The sequence below is a fragment of the Diplotaxodon limnothrissa genome, linkage group LG20 (assembly GCF_057381915.1).
Source record: "Diplotaxodon limnothrissa isolate DT_005_m linkage group LG20, D_limnothrissa_male_GT1.1, whole genome shotgun sequence".
In the NCBI taxonomy this organism is placed as follows: domain Eukaryota; kingdom Metazoa; phylum Chordata; class Actinopteri; order Cichliformes; family Cichlidae; genus Diplotaxodon; species Diplotaxodon limnothrissa.
Genome location: NC_140615.1, coordinates 35,628,292 through 35,648,689, shown reverse-complemented (window position 1 = coordinate 35,648,689; position 20,398 = coordinate 35,628,292). Strand labels below are relative to the sequence as shown.

At 42.3% G+C, this 20,398-nt stretch overlaps 2 protein-coding genes across 2 annotated transcripts; one reads left to right on the top strand and one right to left on the bottom strand.

Annotated features, from left to right (window-relative positions):
- The first annotated feature begins 1,636 nt into the window (after positions 1–1,636).
- Positions 1,637–10,390, top strand: pcsk1nl (proprotein convertase subtilisin/kexin type 1 inhibitor, like). Its single transcript, XM_085345376.1, has 5 exons — positions 1,637–1,690; positions 6,964–7,219; positions 7,504–7,747; positions 7,825–7,932; positions 9,988–10,390. The coding sequence occupies exons 1-5, from the start codon at positions 1,637–1,639 to the stop codon at positions 10,388–10,390; spliced, it is 1,065 nt and encodes a 354-aa protein (XP_085201502.1).
- A 6,047-nt stretch (positions 10,391–16,437) lies between these two features.
- On the bottom strand, positions 16,438–17,667 carry lhfpl4b (LHFPL tetraspan subfamily member 4b). The gene is made up of 5 exons (XM_085344756.1): positions 17,449–17,667; positions 17,098–17,302; positions 16,775–16,854; positions 16,551–16,698; positions 16,438–16,466 (listed from the first exon to the last, which is right to left on the bottom strand). The coding sequence occupies exons 1-5, from the start codon at positions 17,665–17,667 to the stop codon at positions 16,438–16,440; spliced, it is 681 nt and encodes a 226-aa protein (XP_085200882.1).
- Between the last annotated feature and the right edge of the window lie 2,731 nt (positions 17,668–20,398).

Genomic DNA, 20,398 nt, shown 5'->3' with positions numbered 1-20,398 from the left:
AAAGAGAGGAATTCTGGAGTAACTGGATGAAGTGGTAGAGAAAGGGTTAAAGGAACAGAGGTAATGAGGTCATCATCATCAAGAAGAAAAGGAGAGTGAAGGCAAAGACAAGGCTTAAATGATGAAAGCTGAAGACGGAAGAATTTGGCGACAGTTCAGGGAAAAGACTGAGTGTTAGTGACGAGTTACTAGACAACTGAGAAAGTACAGCTGATGTGGTGAGAGAAACTGCCAAGAAGGTGTTCGGTGTATGCAAGAGGGCAGGAAGACTTGGTGGTGGAATGAGGAAGTACGGAAAGTGATGGAGGTGTAGAGGTCGAGCTGCAAAAGGATGTGAGCCAGGTTAGAGTGGTTAAGGATAGAGATGGAAGTGAATAGAGTGAGCTGAGAGGTTGTAAGGAATACTATGATGTGCTCAAGATTGAAGAAAATGAGAGAGGAGAAGTAATAGCAGAAAGTCAATGAATCTGGAATCTCAGAGGATTATTAGAGGAGGACGTGAGGGCAGCTGTAAAAAGGATGAAGATTGTGCTATAAAAACCCGGAGCAGGAAGTGTTTCTGTTAAAAGCTTCCTCCGTGGCTTTCTGCCCTTTGACAGGATCTCAGTTATTGGCTATAAATCTTCAGATGGATGTTCCAGTCAGCAAGCTGTTTTGGAGTGTTGCTGCTTTTCTTTTACGTTTGTTTTTATTTGTCTTCCAATCAAATGTTTCTGTGAAAAAAAGTGATCCTTCCTCTTCTTTTTCTTCTTCTTGGGTCAGTCTTCTCGTCTCCATCGGTGCATCTTTTGGTTCTTCTGTGTTTAGTCTGTTGTGTCCTTCTCTTCATCCTTAGCAACTTCCATATATCCTTCTCTCCTTGTTATGGAAATACATACTTCTTTGCTTTGGTTCTTATATTACCTGTTCCTTATCTCCTCGTTTATTTAATTCCTTATCTCTGTAGCTACTTCTTCCACACTATTTCTTATTTCTTTCCCTCGTCATGCCGCCCCTTATGTCCTAATCTTAATCCTTGCCCCTTTTTGTTTTATACACTTTATATCCTTTTCTCCTCGTGTCCTTTTCCCATTTTCCTCCCTCACCCCCTCTTTCCTATTTCTTGCATTCCCTTGTGTACTGATTTTCTTACTTGTCCCATTTCTTATTACCTTCCTTATCTTATTTATTTCCACTTTTTACATTTGTTTTCTCCTCCGTTGTTCCTTTGCCTCATTTCTGAAATTTTATTCCTGTATTTTATTTCCTTGTGTCCACATCGACCTCCTTACTTCAACTCCTTCCTTATGCCCTTACAGCCAAACTTATCTCTTTTTATGAACTTATCGCTTTCTGTGTCTTCTTATCTCCTTCCTTATGTCCTTCAATTATTTTTTTCTCCCACCTTATTCACTCCCATAATTCTTGGTTCTTCCATTTTTCATCACATCCTATTTTGTCCTCTGTCTTCTGTTATTATCTTATTCCATCTCAAAAGCTCTCCCTGTCGCCTCCTTCTCTTTCCTTTCTCCTCTCGCCTTCTGTCCTGAGTCATCGCTCCTCCCTCTCTCTGTTCCCTCCCCCCTTCCTCCCTTTTATCAGAGGAGTGTCTGCATCCTGCCTCAGTGTGTGTTTGTGTGTGTGCTCGGCCTGTAGCATGGCGTCTCTCGGCCTCCTGCTGCTCAGCACTGCTCTGATCCACACCACTCAGGTAAGGACGAGTCCCACCGACGGCACACACACATACAGAGAGAGAGAGAGCATGTTTACATATGTGTCGCATGTGTGTTTATCCAGCCATTCATCTCCACGGTGCTGCATCATCACGGTAACCTGACACTGATGCAAAACAATGTCACTGCTGTTTATCTTCTACCTGTCAGCACACACACACACACACACACACACACACACACACACACACACACACACACACATCTGTATGTGTGCCTGTCTTCTGTTTTCTATTTCATTGATTAGGTATTGATTAACAGATGAGGGAAATCAGTGCAGAGAAACTGAGATGTTGTGAGGCTGCGGCATCTACGTGAAGATCAAACTGAGTTTTAGATGTTCGGAGAGAACCAGAACCAGGTCAGAACCAGGTCAGAACCAGGTCCAGGGTCTGCGTTTGGACCCTCAGATGCATCATTTCACCGTGGGTCCTCTCAAAGATAGCAGGACAATCATGAGTCTATTTTTGTGTGTGGATGTGTGTGTGAGTGAGTGAGTGTGTGTGTGTGTGTGTGTGGGTAGCTGCTGTGTCAGGAAGAACATTTCGTTTCAGCTGCTGTCACCATAGCGACAGGAGACGGTTACCCACAGCAACACGGCCGTAGATTACACAGGATACAGCAGGTCTCCTGACACATAATGACTGCTTAGCGTGCGTGCGTGTGTGTGTGTGTGTGTGTGTGTGTGTGTGTGTGTGTGTGTGTGTGTGTGTGTGTGTGTGTGTGTGTGTGTGTGTGTGTGTGTGTGCACTGCTGTTCATTATTTGTGAGGACAGGGTTCGCTTCCCTGAGCATACAGACCTAAATGACTGAGCGATAATAGAGATGAGGTTTATTGTCTCTGAGGGAAAATTTATATTTGGTCTCACGGCGCTGTGACAATAAAGTTATGTAATCTTTATTCAGTATGTGCACAACAACACAACTGCACCTGTACTGCACACAGTGCTCACTTTGTTACCGAGGTTTAGACACTGACATCATCATCCTGGACTTTAATTTTTAAACATGTTGTAAAAGACTCACCGACAGATCCTGGCGTGGCGGTCTGTAGGTGATAAGCAGCTGTGTGCTGTCACCCGGGGGGAGTGTAAAACATGTACGGAACAGCTTACAACATGGGCTGCTCTTGTTCATGTCCTTGCTTTTGGTGCTCCTTCAGCTTAGAGAACAAATGTTGTTTACAAAGAACATCCTGAGCAAACCGTCAGTTCTCTGCTTTTACCTGCCCTTTTTCAATCTGACCTTTTCATGCTTATGATAAAGTGCTGCCATTCTCTTTACTGGTCTAGTCCAACAGCGTTCGACCTGTGCATAATGTCATGCGCTGTTAACTTTTTTGGGACTTATGGTCCCATTATGGTGTCCGTTTACATACCTGTTTGGCTACACAGACATATAGGTTGTGGGAATTCAACCAGCACGTTGATCGACATCAGTAACGTTATAGATACGTAGCTTCTATCTAACTACTACAGGGTAACGACTGAAAACAACACATACTGCTTAACCTTACTTCTGCTGAGACCCCTCACTTCCAGATAAATATGAGGGTTGTGATAATAAAGCTTGATTTTGTGTAAAAACAGTTAAAGAGTGGCTTATTTTGCCCATCTCCAGCATGACACATCTGCATGATTCAGTCCAAATTAATTCTTTTTGAACCTTTTACTGGGTCTTTATGCTGCCCATTAGTTCATCCTGTCTGACACAAGATCTTTTCGCTCCTCTCCCATTAAAAGCTTCTTCCTTCTTACTGTAGCGCCACAGAAATATGAAAAATATGATGATTCTTTCAGAGCTCAGGTTTCTTGGTTGCTTCACTTCCATGAGGAACAAAGTGACTTTCACAGTCATGATGAGTACCACAGACAGACAGAGCATAACTCTGAAACAAATGCATCTCATTAGAAATATGACTTTCTTTTTAAGGGTTGCGTGATCAGGTATCTAGGCAACCGAGAAACCTGAGCGCTGAAAAAACATCTAATACTATTTTAACCCAAACCATGATCTTTGTAATTCTAACCAGGTAAAGCTAACAAACCAGCAGGTCAGAATAAAAATAAACAGCAAATAAAAATGCGACCTCGGTCAGCTCACAGAGACGGTGTATTTTCATTGGATCATTGGATTGTGGGAACTATAGACTCTCCTGGCGCCCCTGCAGCCACCTAACATGGAATTATTTTGCTCTTTAACTTTGGAAGAACTTCACTTTTCTTTATAATCACGTTTCACCCATAGATGATTGTGGATTCAGGGTCTGAAAGATGGATGCAAGTGTCTTAAACATGCATTCTTTCCAATAGCCAGCAGGGGGAGACTCTTCAGGTCTCAAACCTCAGACTGGTTGTATTAAGTATATGTGAAATTGGACCTTTGCTTCATTGGTTTGTGACCTCAGTAAACATTGTCCTTGTGCGTTTATGATCTCAGTTAAGGCTTATTTATTGGTGTCAAATGGTAGGATAAAGCAGGGTGTAATTTGGACACCTGCCTCTTCTTTGGGAAGTTACGATGCTATGAGCTATCATCTTCCATGAAAATGGAATATCTGAGCAGAATCCATAACACATCTGCTGGACCTGTGTTTTTCCATACGGTGCTCAGTTCAGTCTGGAAAACGGTGAAAGATCATGATATGATGTGAAAATGTGGACATTTTGGCTTAATATGACTAAATTCTCCCTCCGTGCTGCACAGAAAGCAAAGAAAAGCTCTTTTTTAGGTTTTTATGCTGATGTTTTAATCTCCCAGAGCGCCGTGTCAGAGCTGCTCTAACGTTTGCAGAAAATACTGGATCCCACAGTGAGTCAGAGAGTTATTCTCCTCAGAGGGCTCATTACCTCCTCCTCCTTCATCTCTTCATCACACCGCTGTCTCACCATCACACAGAGCCACAGATACAACCCTCCTCCTCTCCGGAATAAGCTGCTCTGCTGCAGGCGGAGACATATTATCATTGTAAATCAGTGTTAGTTCGAGAACTCTGACACATCTCGGCTGGAAATTAAAGCTGCTGCAGCAGGATGAACCCGGATCTGTCTGCTGCGATCGCCTGGCATGGAAGATTTAATCATCTCACAGTCAAAGCGACAGCTTCTTTCATGTGAAAGAAGCTGTTGAAGCATTTTTCTCTCATGCTTCCATTAATCCTGAGCAAAGATTGCTCGCAGCCTATTCAAACTCTTCATACTGAGGAGCAGTTTTAGGTACTTTACCCATGAGTCGCTCTATATCAGCGCAGATGCACTGATGTGTAACTGTCACTTAAGCATTAAACGTCACATCTGCCAACATATGTCTCCCAATGACGAGGATTAGCACATTTCATTCAGACACTTATGACAGAAAGATGCCTGCCTAGATTTAAGCAGAAGAGTTTAATTAGAGGTGATCATTTGGTTCATCATTCACTGAAAATAAGAGATGCACAGGAACTGGGAAGTGAAAAGTAAATATCCCCTTGGAGCCTAGAGGTTGATGCCAGGGGTGGAGGAGTGGAAACACCAGGTGGTGCTGCAGAATATATTACCAAATTTGGATGGCGTGTTCAGTACAAGCATGTTTGTGTGAGATGTAGCACAGATGTTTTTTAAAAATAGTAGATTTAAAGAATGTTTTATTTCTTAGTAAATGGTGGATATTTGTATGAAGCATGGTTAAAATTTGAAATAATGAAGTCAGAGCATGAAAAATGATCCCTGTGAGCCAAAGGCTCAGACTCCAGACTGCTCTAAATGCTCTGCCTTTTCCCCAGATGACACCACTGATATGGGATATCTCTAATATAGCTGTCTCCGACACAGCTCTGGCTATGAGCACAGATGTTTGGGAGGGGCAGCCAATCAGAAGAAAACTGGATAAAAGCACAGGGGAAAGGAACTAAAACCAATATAAGATGAATGGTGATTATGGTGGCAAAGCTACTGTAATTGAGTATGAGAAGAAAAATATGGAGCTGTGAATCTGCAAGCTAGGTTCACCGTTATTACCACAAAGCCTTATTTATTATTAGCATAATTAGTTGAAAGCAGCTCAAAGAGCTTTTCACAGCAACGTGGTGGTGAGATCCATCTCAGTTGCACATCTAAGTGGTAACTGGAGTATTAATTGCGATGTGAATACTAAATAGAAGAACAATAATTTCTCAGTGCAATCATACAGCCAGCACTGCTGCTGAGTCACCGTAAGTGCAGCTCACTGATTAATATCACCGTGGTCTGAGAGTCTGATATAAATGCGATCACCCCGAGGCCTCAGACAGCTCATCGATAACCCTCTCGGCTGTCTTTCATCACTGCATCAGTCCTCCTCGGTCTCACACACACTCACTTAGGAACAGAAACTGCTGCGTCACATCTGTTCTCACACCTTTCCTTCCTTCTGTGAACATTTCGACACTTTGTGGAGAGGGAAAGTTAGCTTTCTATCATCCGCTCATTGGTTAAATCAAGATGAAAAGGAATTATTCTCTCTTAAGTAAGAATCTCATTGAAAGCAAATCAACCACAGGGAAATCGAACTCCTGACCTTCAGCACTAATGAATATTGAGTTAACTAACCGATTAACACTTTAAGGAGACTGCTTCAAAGATTTATAATGTTGACATCCAGGCACATGGAGAGAAGTCAGTTCACAACACAAGGACATGATTACATGTATACATGCATATTTTTTGTGGCTCTCTGATCACAGCTAGTTCATATCAGTGGTGCTACATCAAAGGAAAAGCTCTGTTTGCAATAACCTGATCAATATTTCTTGCTTTGTAAGACACAATCTGAAAGGACCGTAACCATGGAAACAACATCAAGATCTGTACGTCCTTGGTGCAGTTTTGCAGGGGACACAACGCTAATGTTTCAACCTCGTTTGCTTGGTGGGTGCTGCACGGATCAATATCGGGCACTCTGTTTTTCAGCTTCCACGTGCTCTGTATGCCGATGATGTTGACATGTTCACATATGGAGGAAAGAAGCTGAGCAATTAGCTGTTAATCTGCCACATATAATGGACAAAGTTTCAAATTAGCTCAAGTGAAAGGCAAGTATTTATGTTGGTGGTGATTATTTCATACCTTATTTAATATCGTATCTACCTGCTCAGTTACTGGAAAGGGAAATTAGCTACTCGCTAAATCTGACAGAAGGCATCTGTTCTTTCATGAGATGGATTTTATTTTTAATCCCTGAGAATAAAAATTTAAGCTTATCTAAGCTGTAACTTCTGGTCTGTCTCCCTCAGTCTCTACCTGCAGCTCGTGCTGGGGGCCACGGCCTGGATGTGTCAGTGGGTGGAGTCAGACGCCAGCGCAGAGACCTCCCTAACATGCTGCCTTATGAAGATCAGATGATGTCATATCCTGCCATGCAGGGAGGAGGCAGGGCCAATGACCTGTACTACCAATCAGATGACTGGAGGGGGAGGGGCTTGGACCAGGCACTGCAGCGATTGGTGGAGAGAGACCAGAGGAAGGAGCAGGAAGAGGAGCAGCGAGCGGGTTAGGAAACTTTAATCCTTTCTTTTATGTTTTTCTTGAGATTTTCATTTTCAGGGAAACTTTGTTTACTTTTTTTAGTGTTTTACATATGAACAAAAATTCTGACTTTGTTCTAGAAATGTTCATTAATTTATTGGTAAAAATACAATATTTTGTCTTTGTTTCCTCACATCACTTCAATTATTTCCATTGTAAACGTTTCTCCGTATCAGTTTATCATCAGTATATTTATTTAGGCGAAATTAAAACCAACTTCTAAGTACACCAATCAAATATGTCCACAGCCTACCTGGCAGCTCTGCTCCGCCTACTGAGCGAGGCAGAGAGCGCAGGACTGGTCGGTCCGGGTGACGTGGAAGTGGTCGAGGAGGAGGAGGATGAGGAGGATGATCAGGGCCCCACAAGGGACTTCCAGGGTCCTGCTCCTGCAGACTACGATGAGACTGGAAGGGGGATGAGCATGGGGAGGCCCCGGGCCGCCTGGTGGGGCCTTGTGGAGCCCCAGCTTGCTCAGGCCCTGCTTGACAGGTAAATTTTAGTTTCATGCTGAGAATCTGTAGGAGACAGAAAAAGTAATCAATAATAATAAAGCATGATTTTCTCAGGATGGATCCCCGGCTCGCTCAGACGCTGCTGGAAAGAGCGAAACAGGAGAGACGTCAGCAGGCTGGACGAGTCGCATCAGGACTGAGCCGAGACCAGGAAACCCTGAGGTGAGCTCACCAATCTGTTAATGGATAAACGATGGATCAGTCCGCTCCACCTGCAGCTCTACAGAGTTCTTTTTTAAAATTCAGTCCACTGTAACTGTGAGTTTAATTATTAAATGAAAGTACTTTGAAAAGAAAGTTAAGAAATGGAGAGAAAGAATCAGAATATATTAAAACAATGTGAACAAAGTTTTAATTTAGCATGACTAATTACAGAATGAATGAGTTTTCTCTGAATGAAAGTTTTCCACCCTAAAATATTGAAATGTTTTGATTATTTTTAAGAGACATCTATATTTGTGTCCTCCTCTATTCACATATTAACACTTATTGAGAACATCCAAAGGTTTACAGGGAAACAGGGTTTCAAAGTGCTTTACAGAGACATTAAAAATCCAAAACAAATAAAAAGCATGATTTAAGATGGGAAAAAAGAAAGAAAGGAACAGTAGATAAAATCAGTAGTTAAAATGTAACTTTTGAAATTTAAGCTTAAAAGTAAAACAGTGCTTTACAGGATTTGGTGCTTTAGTCAAATGCAGCTGAGAACAGGTGAGTCTTCAACCTGGATTTAAATAAACTGAGTGTTTCAGCTGATCTGAGGCTTTCTGGGAGTTTGTTCCAGATATAAGGAGCATAAAAGCTGAATGCAGCTTCTCCGTGTCTGGTTCTGACTCTAGGAACTGATAAAAGACCGGATCCAGATGACCTGAGGGATCTGGAAGGTTCATATTGGGTCAGGAGGTCACTGATGTATTTTGGTCCTAAACCATTCAGAGCTTTATAGACCAGCATCAGAACTTTAAAGTCTATCCTCTGACGGACAGGCAGCCAGTGTAAAGACCTCAGAGCTGGACTGATGTGGTCCACTTTTTTGGTCTTAGTGAGGACTCGAGCAGCAGAGTTCTGAATGAGCTGTAGATGTCTGACTGATTTTTTAGGTAGACCTGTAAAGATGCTGTTACAGTAATCAAGCCTACTAAAGATGAATGCATGGACTAGTTTTTCCAGGTCCTGTTGAGACATCAGATCTTTTATCCTTGATATATTCTTGAGGTGATAGTAAGCTGACTTTGTTATTGTCTTAATGTGTTTTTCTAAGTTTAGGTCTGCATCCATCACTACACCCAAATTTCTCGCCTGGTTTGTGGTTTTTAGGTGTATAGATTGAAGTTCTCTGGTGACCTGTAATCGTTTTTCTTTGGCACCAAAGACTATTACTTCAGTTTGTTTTTGTTTAGCTGGAGAAAATTGTGGCACAACCAGTCATTAATTTCCTCAGTGCATTTACCAACAGCCTGTACAGGGCCTCGGTCTCCTGGTGACATTGTGATATATATTTGTGTGTCATCTGCATAGCTGTGATAGTTTATTTTGTTGTTCTTTATAATCTGTGCCAGTGGGAGCATGTAAATGTTAAACAGAGGGGGTCCCAAGATGGAACCTTGGGGAACTCCACATGTGATCCTTGTCTGCTCAGATGTGAAGTTACCTTTTGATACAAAGTATTTCCTGTTTTCTAAGTATGTTTTGAACCAGTTTAGATTGGTCCTAAACTGCACTGCTCTCTAAAAGACACACTTTGAAAACTAACTTAAAACATGATGCACGTATGAATTATGTTAATCTCTATGATATTTAGTAGATATTGTTTATTTTTATTTTTAGTACATCAGGGACTGACTGTGACAATCCAGAGGATGTATTTCGTGTTTTTCAATCTTTTTTTTTTTTTTTTTGACACACGTCAAGGCAAAAAGCAAAAAAATCTAAAGGCACACTTTGACTTCCCTGAAGACCATTTGGGAACTAATATCAGAAATGTTATTATTAATTATGTGTCTTCATTTGACTTGTTTCAGTTTTATACTTATTAGAAAATGTAAAACTGAACTTAATGATCCAATGATGTGCCCACAGCTGCTGAACCACCGACTCTTTATTTTATGATGTAAATTAATAGTATGATTTATTAATAAATTGCTTACTTATTTTGTTTAATAATATTATCAATAATAATAATAATAAATTCAAGATGGCCATGTATTCCCTCCTTAGGCGGATGGTTGCTGGGATACTCTCCAGCATCGGTCCTAACGGTGCCTCGGTCGCCTCCTCTGGTCGCAGAGCGAAGAGGGACCTGTCAGCGAAAGCACCTGAGCCTGTTAGCTCCGCCCACAGAAGAACCCGCCGTTCTCTTGACGATCTGGCTCCCCCTTCACCTAGCAACGACCCTCCCCTCCTCAGGGTGAAGAGGCTGGAGGATTACGACGGAGAGGAGCAAGGAGAGAAGCTGCACCCCCAGGTGGTCGGGCTGCAGAGGATGAAACGCATCGACACTACGTCAACAGGTGACGCAGAGGAACTGAATCATGGGAGTCGTAGGCGCCGGAGGAGAGCTGCTCTGAACTACGACCCACAAATATTGGTTGATCAGATTCTGGAGTACATGAGGGAGTAAGGAGTAGAGAAAAGAGTATACGTTGTCATTCAGGTTTTTATTTGTGCATCTTTTTCATTTGTTCCTGCTGCTTTCGTGAACATTTATCAAGTTGTTTGTTGTAAAAATGAGGAGAAATGTCAAACAGATGGAAAAGGATAAAACGGTTCCGTTTGTGCGAGTCTTTAAAACACTACATTTCCCATGAGCCTCAGCAGGCATTGTTCCAGCACATTCAATGAACCAAAATCTAAAAATTCACCGGAATCAAATTTGTGAAAAGAAACTTCTTTCTCAAGCTCTCCGATTGGCTGATAATCTACTGCAATGGTCTCTGGGGCTTGTAGTTAGACTCTTCATTACTGTAATGTGGTTACATTGTTACAGGTTCGCCATTAAATCGAGCTTCTTTCCTTCAAAAAAGATGGAGAGATGGTGGAAAGTGGTAATAACCTTGGCAATGGCTCATCAGCTATGTGATCAATACGTTCTCGTTGTGTTCCTGTACTTCAGCTTGTGATGATTCGTCTGTCTGTGGTGAAATTTTGATTCATGTCACACTCAGAAATAAAGTCGGTAAAGTCGACCTTCACTGCCGCCTGCTGTCTGTTTTTGTCCCCACCAAAGACGGACGTATCCTGTGGTTGTCGAAAGGGAGAACAGTGTAGGACCTGTAATTGTTCTAATGGCCAGCAGGGGGAGTCTGATCTGCTTGCAAAACAGTCCGATTGTGTTGAGGTCTATGGGAAAATTACCCTACATCTTCTTTAAACTTTAACCTCACTATTCAGTCGTCTGGTGAGTTTATAGGTTGAGATGGCAGTTTCGGATCTTATCTGATAAAAAAAAAAAATCTTGTTCATTTAATCAATTATGGGTCACATTGGTGTGAAAAAATGACACTTTTATCACAGTCTTCACACCCCAAGTACTCTGAATTTAAGTTAATAAATATGAAACAATCATTCTGACTTAACTGTTTGAAATATATACACAAAACAGTTTGGCTATAATATCATTAAAACAAACAGCACATCTTTTTGATTATTCTGTTTCAGGTAAGTAAATTAACTAGGTTAAGTCTTTCCCAACTTTGTTCATCAAACCTTTGGAGGTCCAGATCACATAATTTTCAACTTCCCATTTCTGGGAAAAGTCAAATCCAGGGTACAGAAATAACTCATTCCACTTAACAGCTTTGTTACATTTTAATAAAACATTGAAACAGAAAAACTTTTGAATCATTCCAAAAAACAGTTTTCCAATAAACACATGTCTGGTCTATGGGGGGAAAAAATAAGTTAAACTGAATCTAATAAAGACACAGCATAATCTCATTAACAACAAAAACATTTTAAACACAGAAGGGAACACATTTATTCATGTACCTTACAGGTCAAAGGTCATGCTGACAGCAAACACTAATGCTCTCCATCAGTTTTATCTCTGTGGTTAGCTGAGCTTAGCACAAAGAACCGCGCTGCATCTGAAATCCCATACCCAACTCTAACCTACTCCCGTACAGACACTCAGTATGTGTGACAGTATGTCATTCACATGTGTGTTTATGCCTACCAAAGTGAACTCTTACAGGTTTATATACACACTCGTGTGCATGAATGTCATGGTAATTTGGGGCTTTTATTTACTTCTTTAAGCTGCTCTTTTTACAGGGTGGGATGATTGTCCAGCATACATCTTTAAAGATTAAAGAAAATGTTCTTAATTCAAAAAGTATAGATACAGGCTCAAATAGTAACAAACACTTAAAAGATTTTATATAATCTTCATCAACCTACTGAAAGAAACTTGAGAAGCCGTAGTCAAGGATGTTACAATGTTCAGGAACAACCCAAGAGCCTCAAGCCTGCCATGGACTAGAAACTGGTACGCCAACATCACTGTCCACAGTGGAGTAAGTTTTACATTGCCGTGGACTGAGAGGCTACCTACCAAGAAAGAAACCCCCACCCAAAATCAACACCTTCAAGCTCCTCTGAAAGTTGCTGCTGATCAAACAGACAAATTTTATGGTCAGATGACACAAAGATTGAGCTATATGGCAACAATGATAAGGGATATATGTCTGGAGGAGCAATAGTGAGGCTTTCAAACCTAAGAACACTGTACCACCTGTGCTCTGGGGCTGTTTTGCTGCCAGTGGTACTAGAATAATGAAGAATTGCCATTTCAAAATGATTGACTTGGACACAGCTGGACATTCTAGCAAACACACAACAAAACTGGCTTTGGGATGGATAAAGCAGACTAACATTAAGGTCCCAACCAATATATATGAACGATTGGTCAACTATGAGCCTGTATGACTCTGTAGATTAGGGAAAAACAATAAATAAATTCAAACTTATGTTTTAACAGTCATTAAAGACGTATGCTGTATGATCATTTGATGAAACGAACATTTCAAAGAAATTATTACAGATGAGCGTATATAAACTTCTGACCTCGACTGCTCATTTACATTGAGACTGAATGGTTATTGCACAAGTTGTTGGTTAGTAAATAATTTAGATTTTATCCTAATGAATAGATTATTTCAGATGCAGCGCTTAAGCGTGTTAGCTAGAAAGGGAATCAAAGAGGTTTAGTTGACTAAAGAAGCTAGCTAGACATGAAGGGTAATGTATACTAACAATCCATCTAGTACTATTAATCCTGTAGGAGCACTTTATTCATTTAAACACCTTAAGCTAACACAAATCTAAATGAACTCGTAGCTAACTCAAAGCAAGCTAACCTAGCTAAAAATCAGGCTGGAAGCATAGGCTTATATCATAAAGCTAATGGTAACTTCATTCTGACTCCTAATGACAAACTGTTAGATAATATGATATACAATGTAAATAAGACATTTATTCATGCTGAATACATTAGTGGTAGAAGCCACTGCTATCTAGGACATATTTAAGATAAATCTGGCTATGCTAGCCAACAGTCTCCCTTGCTTCTAGTGCTTGTGCTAAGCTAGGTTAACCACTTTGATTAAAACAATTTTTTACTTAATAAATGCTGAAAAATGACATAAGATGATTTTATACAACATAGGACCACTGATCTTCAGACCAAACATATTGTCACAGCAGCCCTCTCCTTTTATTCTTTAACCTTTTTAAAACCTAAATCCATCAAAGTGACCTGCCGTCACTTTTACATTTAAGTGGGTCTATTTAGCTCATTCCCATCTCCATATTTTCAAATGGTGCTCCACACAAGTCCCTAAAGGTTGAGCTAAGAGAAAAATGAGTACTCTAAATAGTACATATGTCTGTGAAGGTTCTCAGTCATCCAGGTCATCGTAGTCAAAGGAGCTTGCAAAGAAAAGCGTCTGGACTTTTTTAAGTTACTTGAAGACGTTTCACCTCTCATCCAAGAAGCTTCTTCAGTTCTAAGGTCAAATGGTGGAGAGTCCCAGATATAAACCTAGTGGGAGTATCCCTCCACAGAGGGACAAAAGGACCCCCTGATGATCCTCTAATCGCCTGAGCCAAGGTGTGAAACTGGGTGTGGGTCCCAATCAGCCAGAGTTTCGGGTGAGTTCATTGTGAAACCTGGCCCCACCTTATCATGCGAATTCCTGAGATCAGATGGCCCAGGATGTGAGTGGGCGTTAAGGCGTCTGGGAAGGGATCTCAAAACTGGATTATAGATGGCAGAGAGTTGGTGTCGTAAACCCCCGCCTCTGTTCAAAGATGGTCGCTCACAGTGGACATAGATGGCTTCTTTCACTCCTCTTTCAAACCATCTGTCCTCTCTGTCCAAAACGTGAACATTGGCATCCTCGAAAGAGTGTCCTTTGTCCTTAAGATGCAGATGGACTGCTGAGTCTTGTCCTGTGGAGGTGGCTCTTCTGTGTTGTGCCATGCGCTTGTGAAGTGGCTGTTTGGTCTCTCCAATGTAGAGGTCTGAGCATTCCTCGCTGCACTGTACTGTACATTGTACATTGTACTGTACACTGTACAGCATACACCACATTGTTAAGTCTGTGTTTTGGCGTTTTGTCTTTCGGGTGAACCAGTTTTTGTCTGAGCGTGTTGCTAAGACAAAAACTGGTTCACCCGAAAGACAAAACGCCAAAACACAGACTTAACAATGTGGTGTATGCTGTACAGTGCAGCGAGGAATGCTCAGACCTCTACTTTGGAGAGACCAAACAGCCACTTCACAAGCGCATGGCACAACACAGAAGAGCCACCTCCACAGGACAAGACTCAGCAGTCCATCTGCATCTTAAGGACAAAGGTCACTCTTTCGAGGATGCCAATGTTCACGTTTTGGACAGAGAGGACAGATGGTTTGAAAGAGGAGTGAAAGAAGCCATCTATGTCCACTGTGAGCGACCATCTTTGAACAGAGGCGGGGGTTTACGACACCAACTCTCTGCCATCTATAATCCAGTTTTGAGATCCCTTCCCAGATGCCTTAACGCCCACTCACATCCTGGGCCATCTGATCTCAGGAATTAGCATGATAAGGTGGGGCCAGGTTTCACAATGAACTCACCCGAAACTCCGGCTGATTGGGACCCACACCCAGTTTCACACCTTGGCTCAGGCGATTAGAGGATCATCAGGGGGTCCTTTTGTCCCTCTGTGGAGGGATACTCCCACTAGGTTTATATCTGGGACTCTCCACCATTTGACCTTAGAACTGAAGAAGCTTCTTGGATGAGAGGTGAAACGTCTTCAAGTAACTTAAAGAAGTCCAGACGCTTTTCTTTGCAAGCTCCTTTGACTCTAAATAGTACAGCAAATACGCTTGGCTCATGCACACAGATTTGTGGCACTGATTTGCAAAGGACTTCATTCTTCAGCGAACAAAACATGGACACTTAACTACCAAGCAAGACCAAATTTAAGGGTAGAATAATACTGTCTAACAATTGTGCTTCTCATCAGTGCTGGGCCACACGTTCATCTTGAAATCTGCAGGGAAGTCACAGGGATTACCTTTACAACATCATGTTTAACATGAATATTCAACACCATTAGTTAGTTAATGTAGCTTAAAAGTCAAACAAAAAGCAACAGTATAACAAGTTTCATATTAACATAAAGCCAGTCTAAATGGAAAGACAGTGGCGGGGATACAGTTTCACCCCCAAAATATCAGATTTAACATATCAACTCTAGGCTGTTAACTGGAGTTTTAACTTTTACCTACAAAGCAGATTTTTTTTCTTTCTTCTACAACTTTTGTAAATTTTAAAAGCTGCAGAAACAGTTACTAAACTGTCTTAATCATAAGGCTTGATGGACCATAAGATAAAGCTGATACTAAGCTAAAAGGATGGCTTGACAGAACAGGAAGTCGGTAGAGAAATCTAAGACTTTCCTTCAATTTGCTGACTTAAGTTTTTCCAGAAAATATCCCAAATATATTTTAATTTAATGCGTGGGACGAATTTGTTTCTGCTTTAAAGTTGTCCTGATTGATTGCCACACTGTGTAGAAATGTTACTATGTAGTAATCTATTAATTGTGCTCATCCAGTACCAACACTTCATTTTGCTCCCAGTGGTTAGTTAAATAAATAAATTTTTAAAAAAATCACCTGCAACTCAAACGACCTGTGCTGACGGCATCTATTGGAGGTGGGTCCAGCCTGCTGACACAGCTGTTATGACGGTATCACTAATATGAGAGTGAAGATAAAAACTGGAGGTCTAAAAGGGGCTTAGTTCTCCTTTGATTTACTCCATCTCGCTCGTTTTCTCACCATTTTTCTTCAACTGAACAGCGACCGAATGTCCCGAACACCGACCTCACCACCGCAGAGCCTCTTTCCTCCTGTTGTTACATTCCTCTGTTCAACACTAAACAACTCCTCCTGGAAACATCATGCAGCAATGAACGATTGCAGCTGAAGGAGACAGTCGTGCCATGAAATGCAGAAACAGATGATGATGATGATGATGGAGGATGAAGAGGTCGGGCGGAGTTGAAGAAATGAAGACCGAACATCCCTAAGAGAGAGTAAAAAGAAATAAATATCTGAGGCTTTAAAGACAGAAGACTAGTAAAACATAAAGAAGATACTCACCTGCTGATTCATGCTGTCATCAGCAGACCTGCGGTCACTGCAGCAATGAAAAAAAGAGTCTTAGTATGAAACTGTGAAGTTAACTCGTCAGATGAGTTTACCCCCTTACCCCCACACTCACATTCCTGGGTATCTGGTGGAAGTAGGGCGTCCTGTCTGTTGGCGAGGACGAAGGCCAGTGTGGCCAAGATGGCATAATCAAGAACTCCCAGGATGGCCAGAATGTAGGCCCAGTGAACTGAGCAGTTACCTGGAGAGAAGCTGCCCACCTGGAGACAGATTCACGATTAAGGACATCAGTGTGATAAAACACCCAGAAGCAAAACGATCAATCAGAATCCTCACCGAGTCTCCGCACAGAGCTTTCATCTCCTGACTCTCCCATGAGTCAGGAAACAGAAGACACGCCAACGCCAGACAGAAACCTGCAGAGACAAGAAAATACTGAAAAGCTGACCTGTACAGGCAGAGAGAAGAACTACAGAAACACTGTCCTCTAAAATAAAACTAGTGTCTGACCAAGCAGCAACCTCCAGCCTGGTGAATCAAGCCAAATGCAAAAATAACCATGAGCTGCAGTTCTGCTCTCTTCTAGCTGCAGAAAAACGACCACGGCAGTGACCAAAGTGTTAATGTTTGGGATTCAATGACCCATCAACATGACTAACCTGCAGTCAGCTGCAGCCAGGCGCAGATCTTGTAAACCGTTGCGGCGCTGCAGAACCTGAAGAGACAGAGACAGAGGACGCTGGTCCACACCGCCAACAGAGACACTCCCACCAACACCGCCACCGACTGCAAGGACGGCAGTGGAGACAGAGTGGACAGACCACCGTGACAGTCTGGGACCGGCCAGTCTGACTCCATGCACACCTACACACAGGGATACATGAACACACATTAAAGTGATCAGGTAAGCTATTTGATAATCCATCTGTGTGCAGGTGTAACATGTGTACATACAAATACAGAAACCCCTAAAAGATCCAGCTGTGGATTGGACAGGCACCGTTTCTCACCTCAAACAGTCCCAGTGTGCCGCTGGGTGGCTCTGGTCCCGCCTGCTGTGGGCGAACGTCTGTGGTGCAGATCCAGGACGGCTGCACCAGGATAACCACCTGGATGATGGCAAAGCAGAGAGTGCAGACGGCCCAGAGGACGCCAACGGCCCGGGCGCTCCGCACAAACTCAGTCTGGTACAGGCGGGAAAGGTCGGCAAGGCTGGGAGACACCAACATCACTGAGAAAGAGACACGTTTGACCATGACGAGAAAAATGTCTGTAGACTTTCTTAAACAACCTGCAGATTCTTTTACTGTCCTAATCCTTCTGTAATGGGGAAGTCTTTAGGACCCAGGGGACCCAATGGAGGGTATAAAAGAGGAAGTAGCAGCAGGTGCTCTTCATTTCCACTGACCAGCGGCTGTGAACAATGGTTGTGTGAGTAGGTGAAGAGCCTGAGAAGTTTTGTCTGCTACACAAACAGTTGTTGTAAACCTCTACAGCAGAGGTTCGAGGTACAGGCTGTTTTTCTTTTAGTGTTTTTTTTTTTTAAATTTGTTGAAATGTATTTGATGTTTATTGTATTTTATGTTTTAGTAGTGATTTTCACAAGATAAGCCAAGATAAGCCAGGTGTGCAGCAAACACAGTTGTCTGCTGGAGGTATGTTAACTTAATATATTTGACATTAAAAAAAGTATATTGATGCACTATAATCTAATTTATATTGTATTGCCTCCTGCAGGGCAGGCTGCACATGTGAATTTGTCGCTGTTTTTTTTCCCTCCTTCTCCTTGTTGTGTTTTTGGTTTTGGTAGGGTCACCTTTTAAAACTGTTTTTTTTATGCCGGGTTTGTTTTTATTTCTACTGGGCTGGTGCAATATTAGTCGGGCAATGTGCAATCCCTGAGTGGGACTCTTACCTTAGGGGAATTAGGATCTTTAGAGGTGCTCTGTGTGGATTTGCAGTGAATAAGTTTTTATTAAGAGTGATTTTTAGTGCCACCGATTATTGCCTGAACTAGCACTTAGTGCATGCGATAAGTGTTCTGTTGGGCTCGTATTTATTTGGGGTGGATTTGTTTCTTTTAAAGCAACGAGCATCTGGGACCGCCAAGGGAGAGCAAGCCCTCAGGTGATAGTTGCATTGCTGGCAGGTTGCACCAATAACACTATCTTGTGGTCGTTAGTGACCTTTTTACCATTTTGATGTTTTAGGCCTTTTGCAAACCCTTTGTGTTCTTTTAAAATAATAAATGTTAACATATCTGACTGAAAAAAAAAAATTAAAAAAAGAAAAAAAAAAAGAGAAACAGCCTGTACCTCGAACCTCTGCTGTAGAGGTTTACAACAACTGTTTGTGTAGCAGACAATTGAAACTTCTCAGGCTCTTCACCTACTCACACAACCATTGTTCACAGCCGCTCGTCAGTGGAAATGAAGAGCACCTGCTGCTACTTCCTCTTTTATACCCTCCATTGGGTCCCCTGGGTCCTAAAGACTTCCCCATTACACTTCCAAGGCGCTTCGTGCCAGCTCTGCTACCCTGAAACCTGGAATTTTTACCGTGGCAGGACGGTTGCATGGTAAAAAGTACAAAGTCTGTGTAATGTTAGATTATGCCAACGCGAAAAGACCTGTGAATCGTATTTATATTGTGAGGTGAAGACGTCCAATAGATCCTAAAGACTGACAATCAAGCAGAGACCAATGTGAAGACAAAACTAATACAAACTGAACTACGTTAGACCTTCGATTACTTTAAAAGGCTTATAATCAGATTTTATTACAGCATCGTACTCGCCACTGTTTCCTTCACCGTAGGTTCAAAACATATCAGCAGATTATAGCACGAAATGGAAAATGCTCTATTAAAAAAACCTGCATCCTTTCATAAATGATAGTCCGGTGTATTATCTGCTAAAGGCGGCAGCAGGGAGGAAGTCCTAACATAAAATCCTCCACTCCAGTCACTGTACCTGCACAACGTGAATGAGAGGTGGAGACAGGTGTAGCGGCAGGAGCTCTACCTGAGATTTTCGGCTGTGCAGGCTCAGGGAACAGCTATGATTGGCACATGTAGGCACGTGGTCAGGTGCTGATTACGGGAGCGCGTGCATTTATGGGAAGCCAAAATCGTGTTCGAGATTTAAAATTCGATTAATCGTGAAGCCCTAGATGCACAGACGGAGCATCAGTGAATCACAGAGGCACAGGGGGAGTCTCGCTCTGCATCATCTCTCTGCAACAATGAGCGCAGACACCGACGCTCAGGACAGCCTGCAGAGAAATTCTGCAAGGACCAAGTGGGGAAAACCGGGGTTGATACCGAGAACACGAAAAGCTGCAGAATCAAAGCGACCGACAGCCAATCAGCGGCCGATAAACATCAGATCACCTAAAGACTAACGTCACATCATCACCCCGTGATTTACCGAGCACAGAAACGGCACGAGCCGCAGCCGTATTCATCCGGTAAAAAGAGAAAAACGGCATCAACCAACCTGCAGCGTGAGGAGCTCCACCTGTCTGTCTGTGCACCTGTCTGTCTGCGGGATGAGCTCCACCTGTCTGTCTGCCGGATGAGAGGATGCTGCAGCAGCAGGGAGGGGGCGGTCTCCTCTACATCCCCGGATGTGGAGCTTCCGCTGTAAACAATAATCTGCTGATCAATAAGCGGACGGAGAAACACGAACAACAGACGAGCCTCCACACTCCACACTCGGTCGTTTGTAATGAGCTGCGCCTCCTACAGGAGGACTGAGGAGCTGCAAGAGGACTGAACGTTCACTTTGATTCATCTCGCATCTCTCACCAATTTACAACAAGAGCGGGGAAAGATGTGAGCAGCAAATGGCTCATTTTACCTTCTTTATGCGTCTGTTGATTTGCACCAATGCATTCTATTCTGTAAAGGTGCATGACTGAATGCAAAGGTCATTCCTCTGTACTACTTAAAAGAAGTACG

What these genes read in the sequence shown, in the direction of transcription:
- pcsk1nl (XM_085345376.1), top strand. Translation starts at nt 1,637, where the DNA reads ATGGCGTCTCTCGGCCTCCTGCTGCTCAGCACTGCTCTGATCCACACC. An exon ending in GCTCAGGCCCTGCTTGACAG is followed by an intron (nt 7,748 to 7,824) that starts GTAAATTTTAGT and finishes TGATTTTCTCAG; the next exon opens with GATGGATCCCCGGCTCGCTC. An exon ending in CGAGACCAGGAAACCCTGAG is followed by an intron (nt 7,933 to 9,987) that starts GTGAGCTCACCA and finishes TTCCCTCCTTAG; the next exon opens with GCGGATGGTTGCTGGGATAC.
- lhfpl4b (XM_085344756.1), bottom strand. Translation starts at nt 17,667, where the DNA reads ATGTTGGTGTCTCCCAGCCTTGCCGACCTTTCCCGCCTGTACCAGACT. An exon ending in AAGCTCTGTGCGGAGACTCG is followed by an intron (nt 16,699 to 16,774) that starts GTGAGGATTCTG and finishes ATCTGTCTCCAG; the next exon opens with GTGGGCAGCTTCTCTCCAGG. An exon ending in TCCACCAGATACCCAGGAAT is followed by an intron (nt 16,467 to 16,550) that starts GTGAGTGTGGGG and finishes TCATTGCTGCAG; the next exon opens with TGACCGCAGGTCTGCTGATG.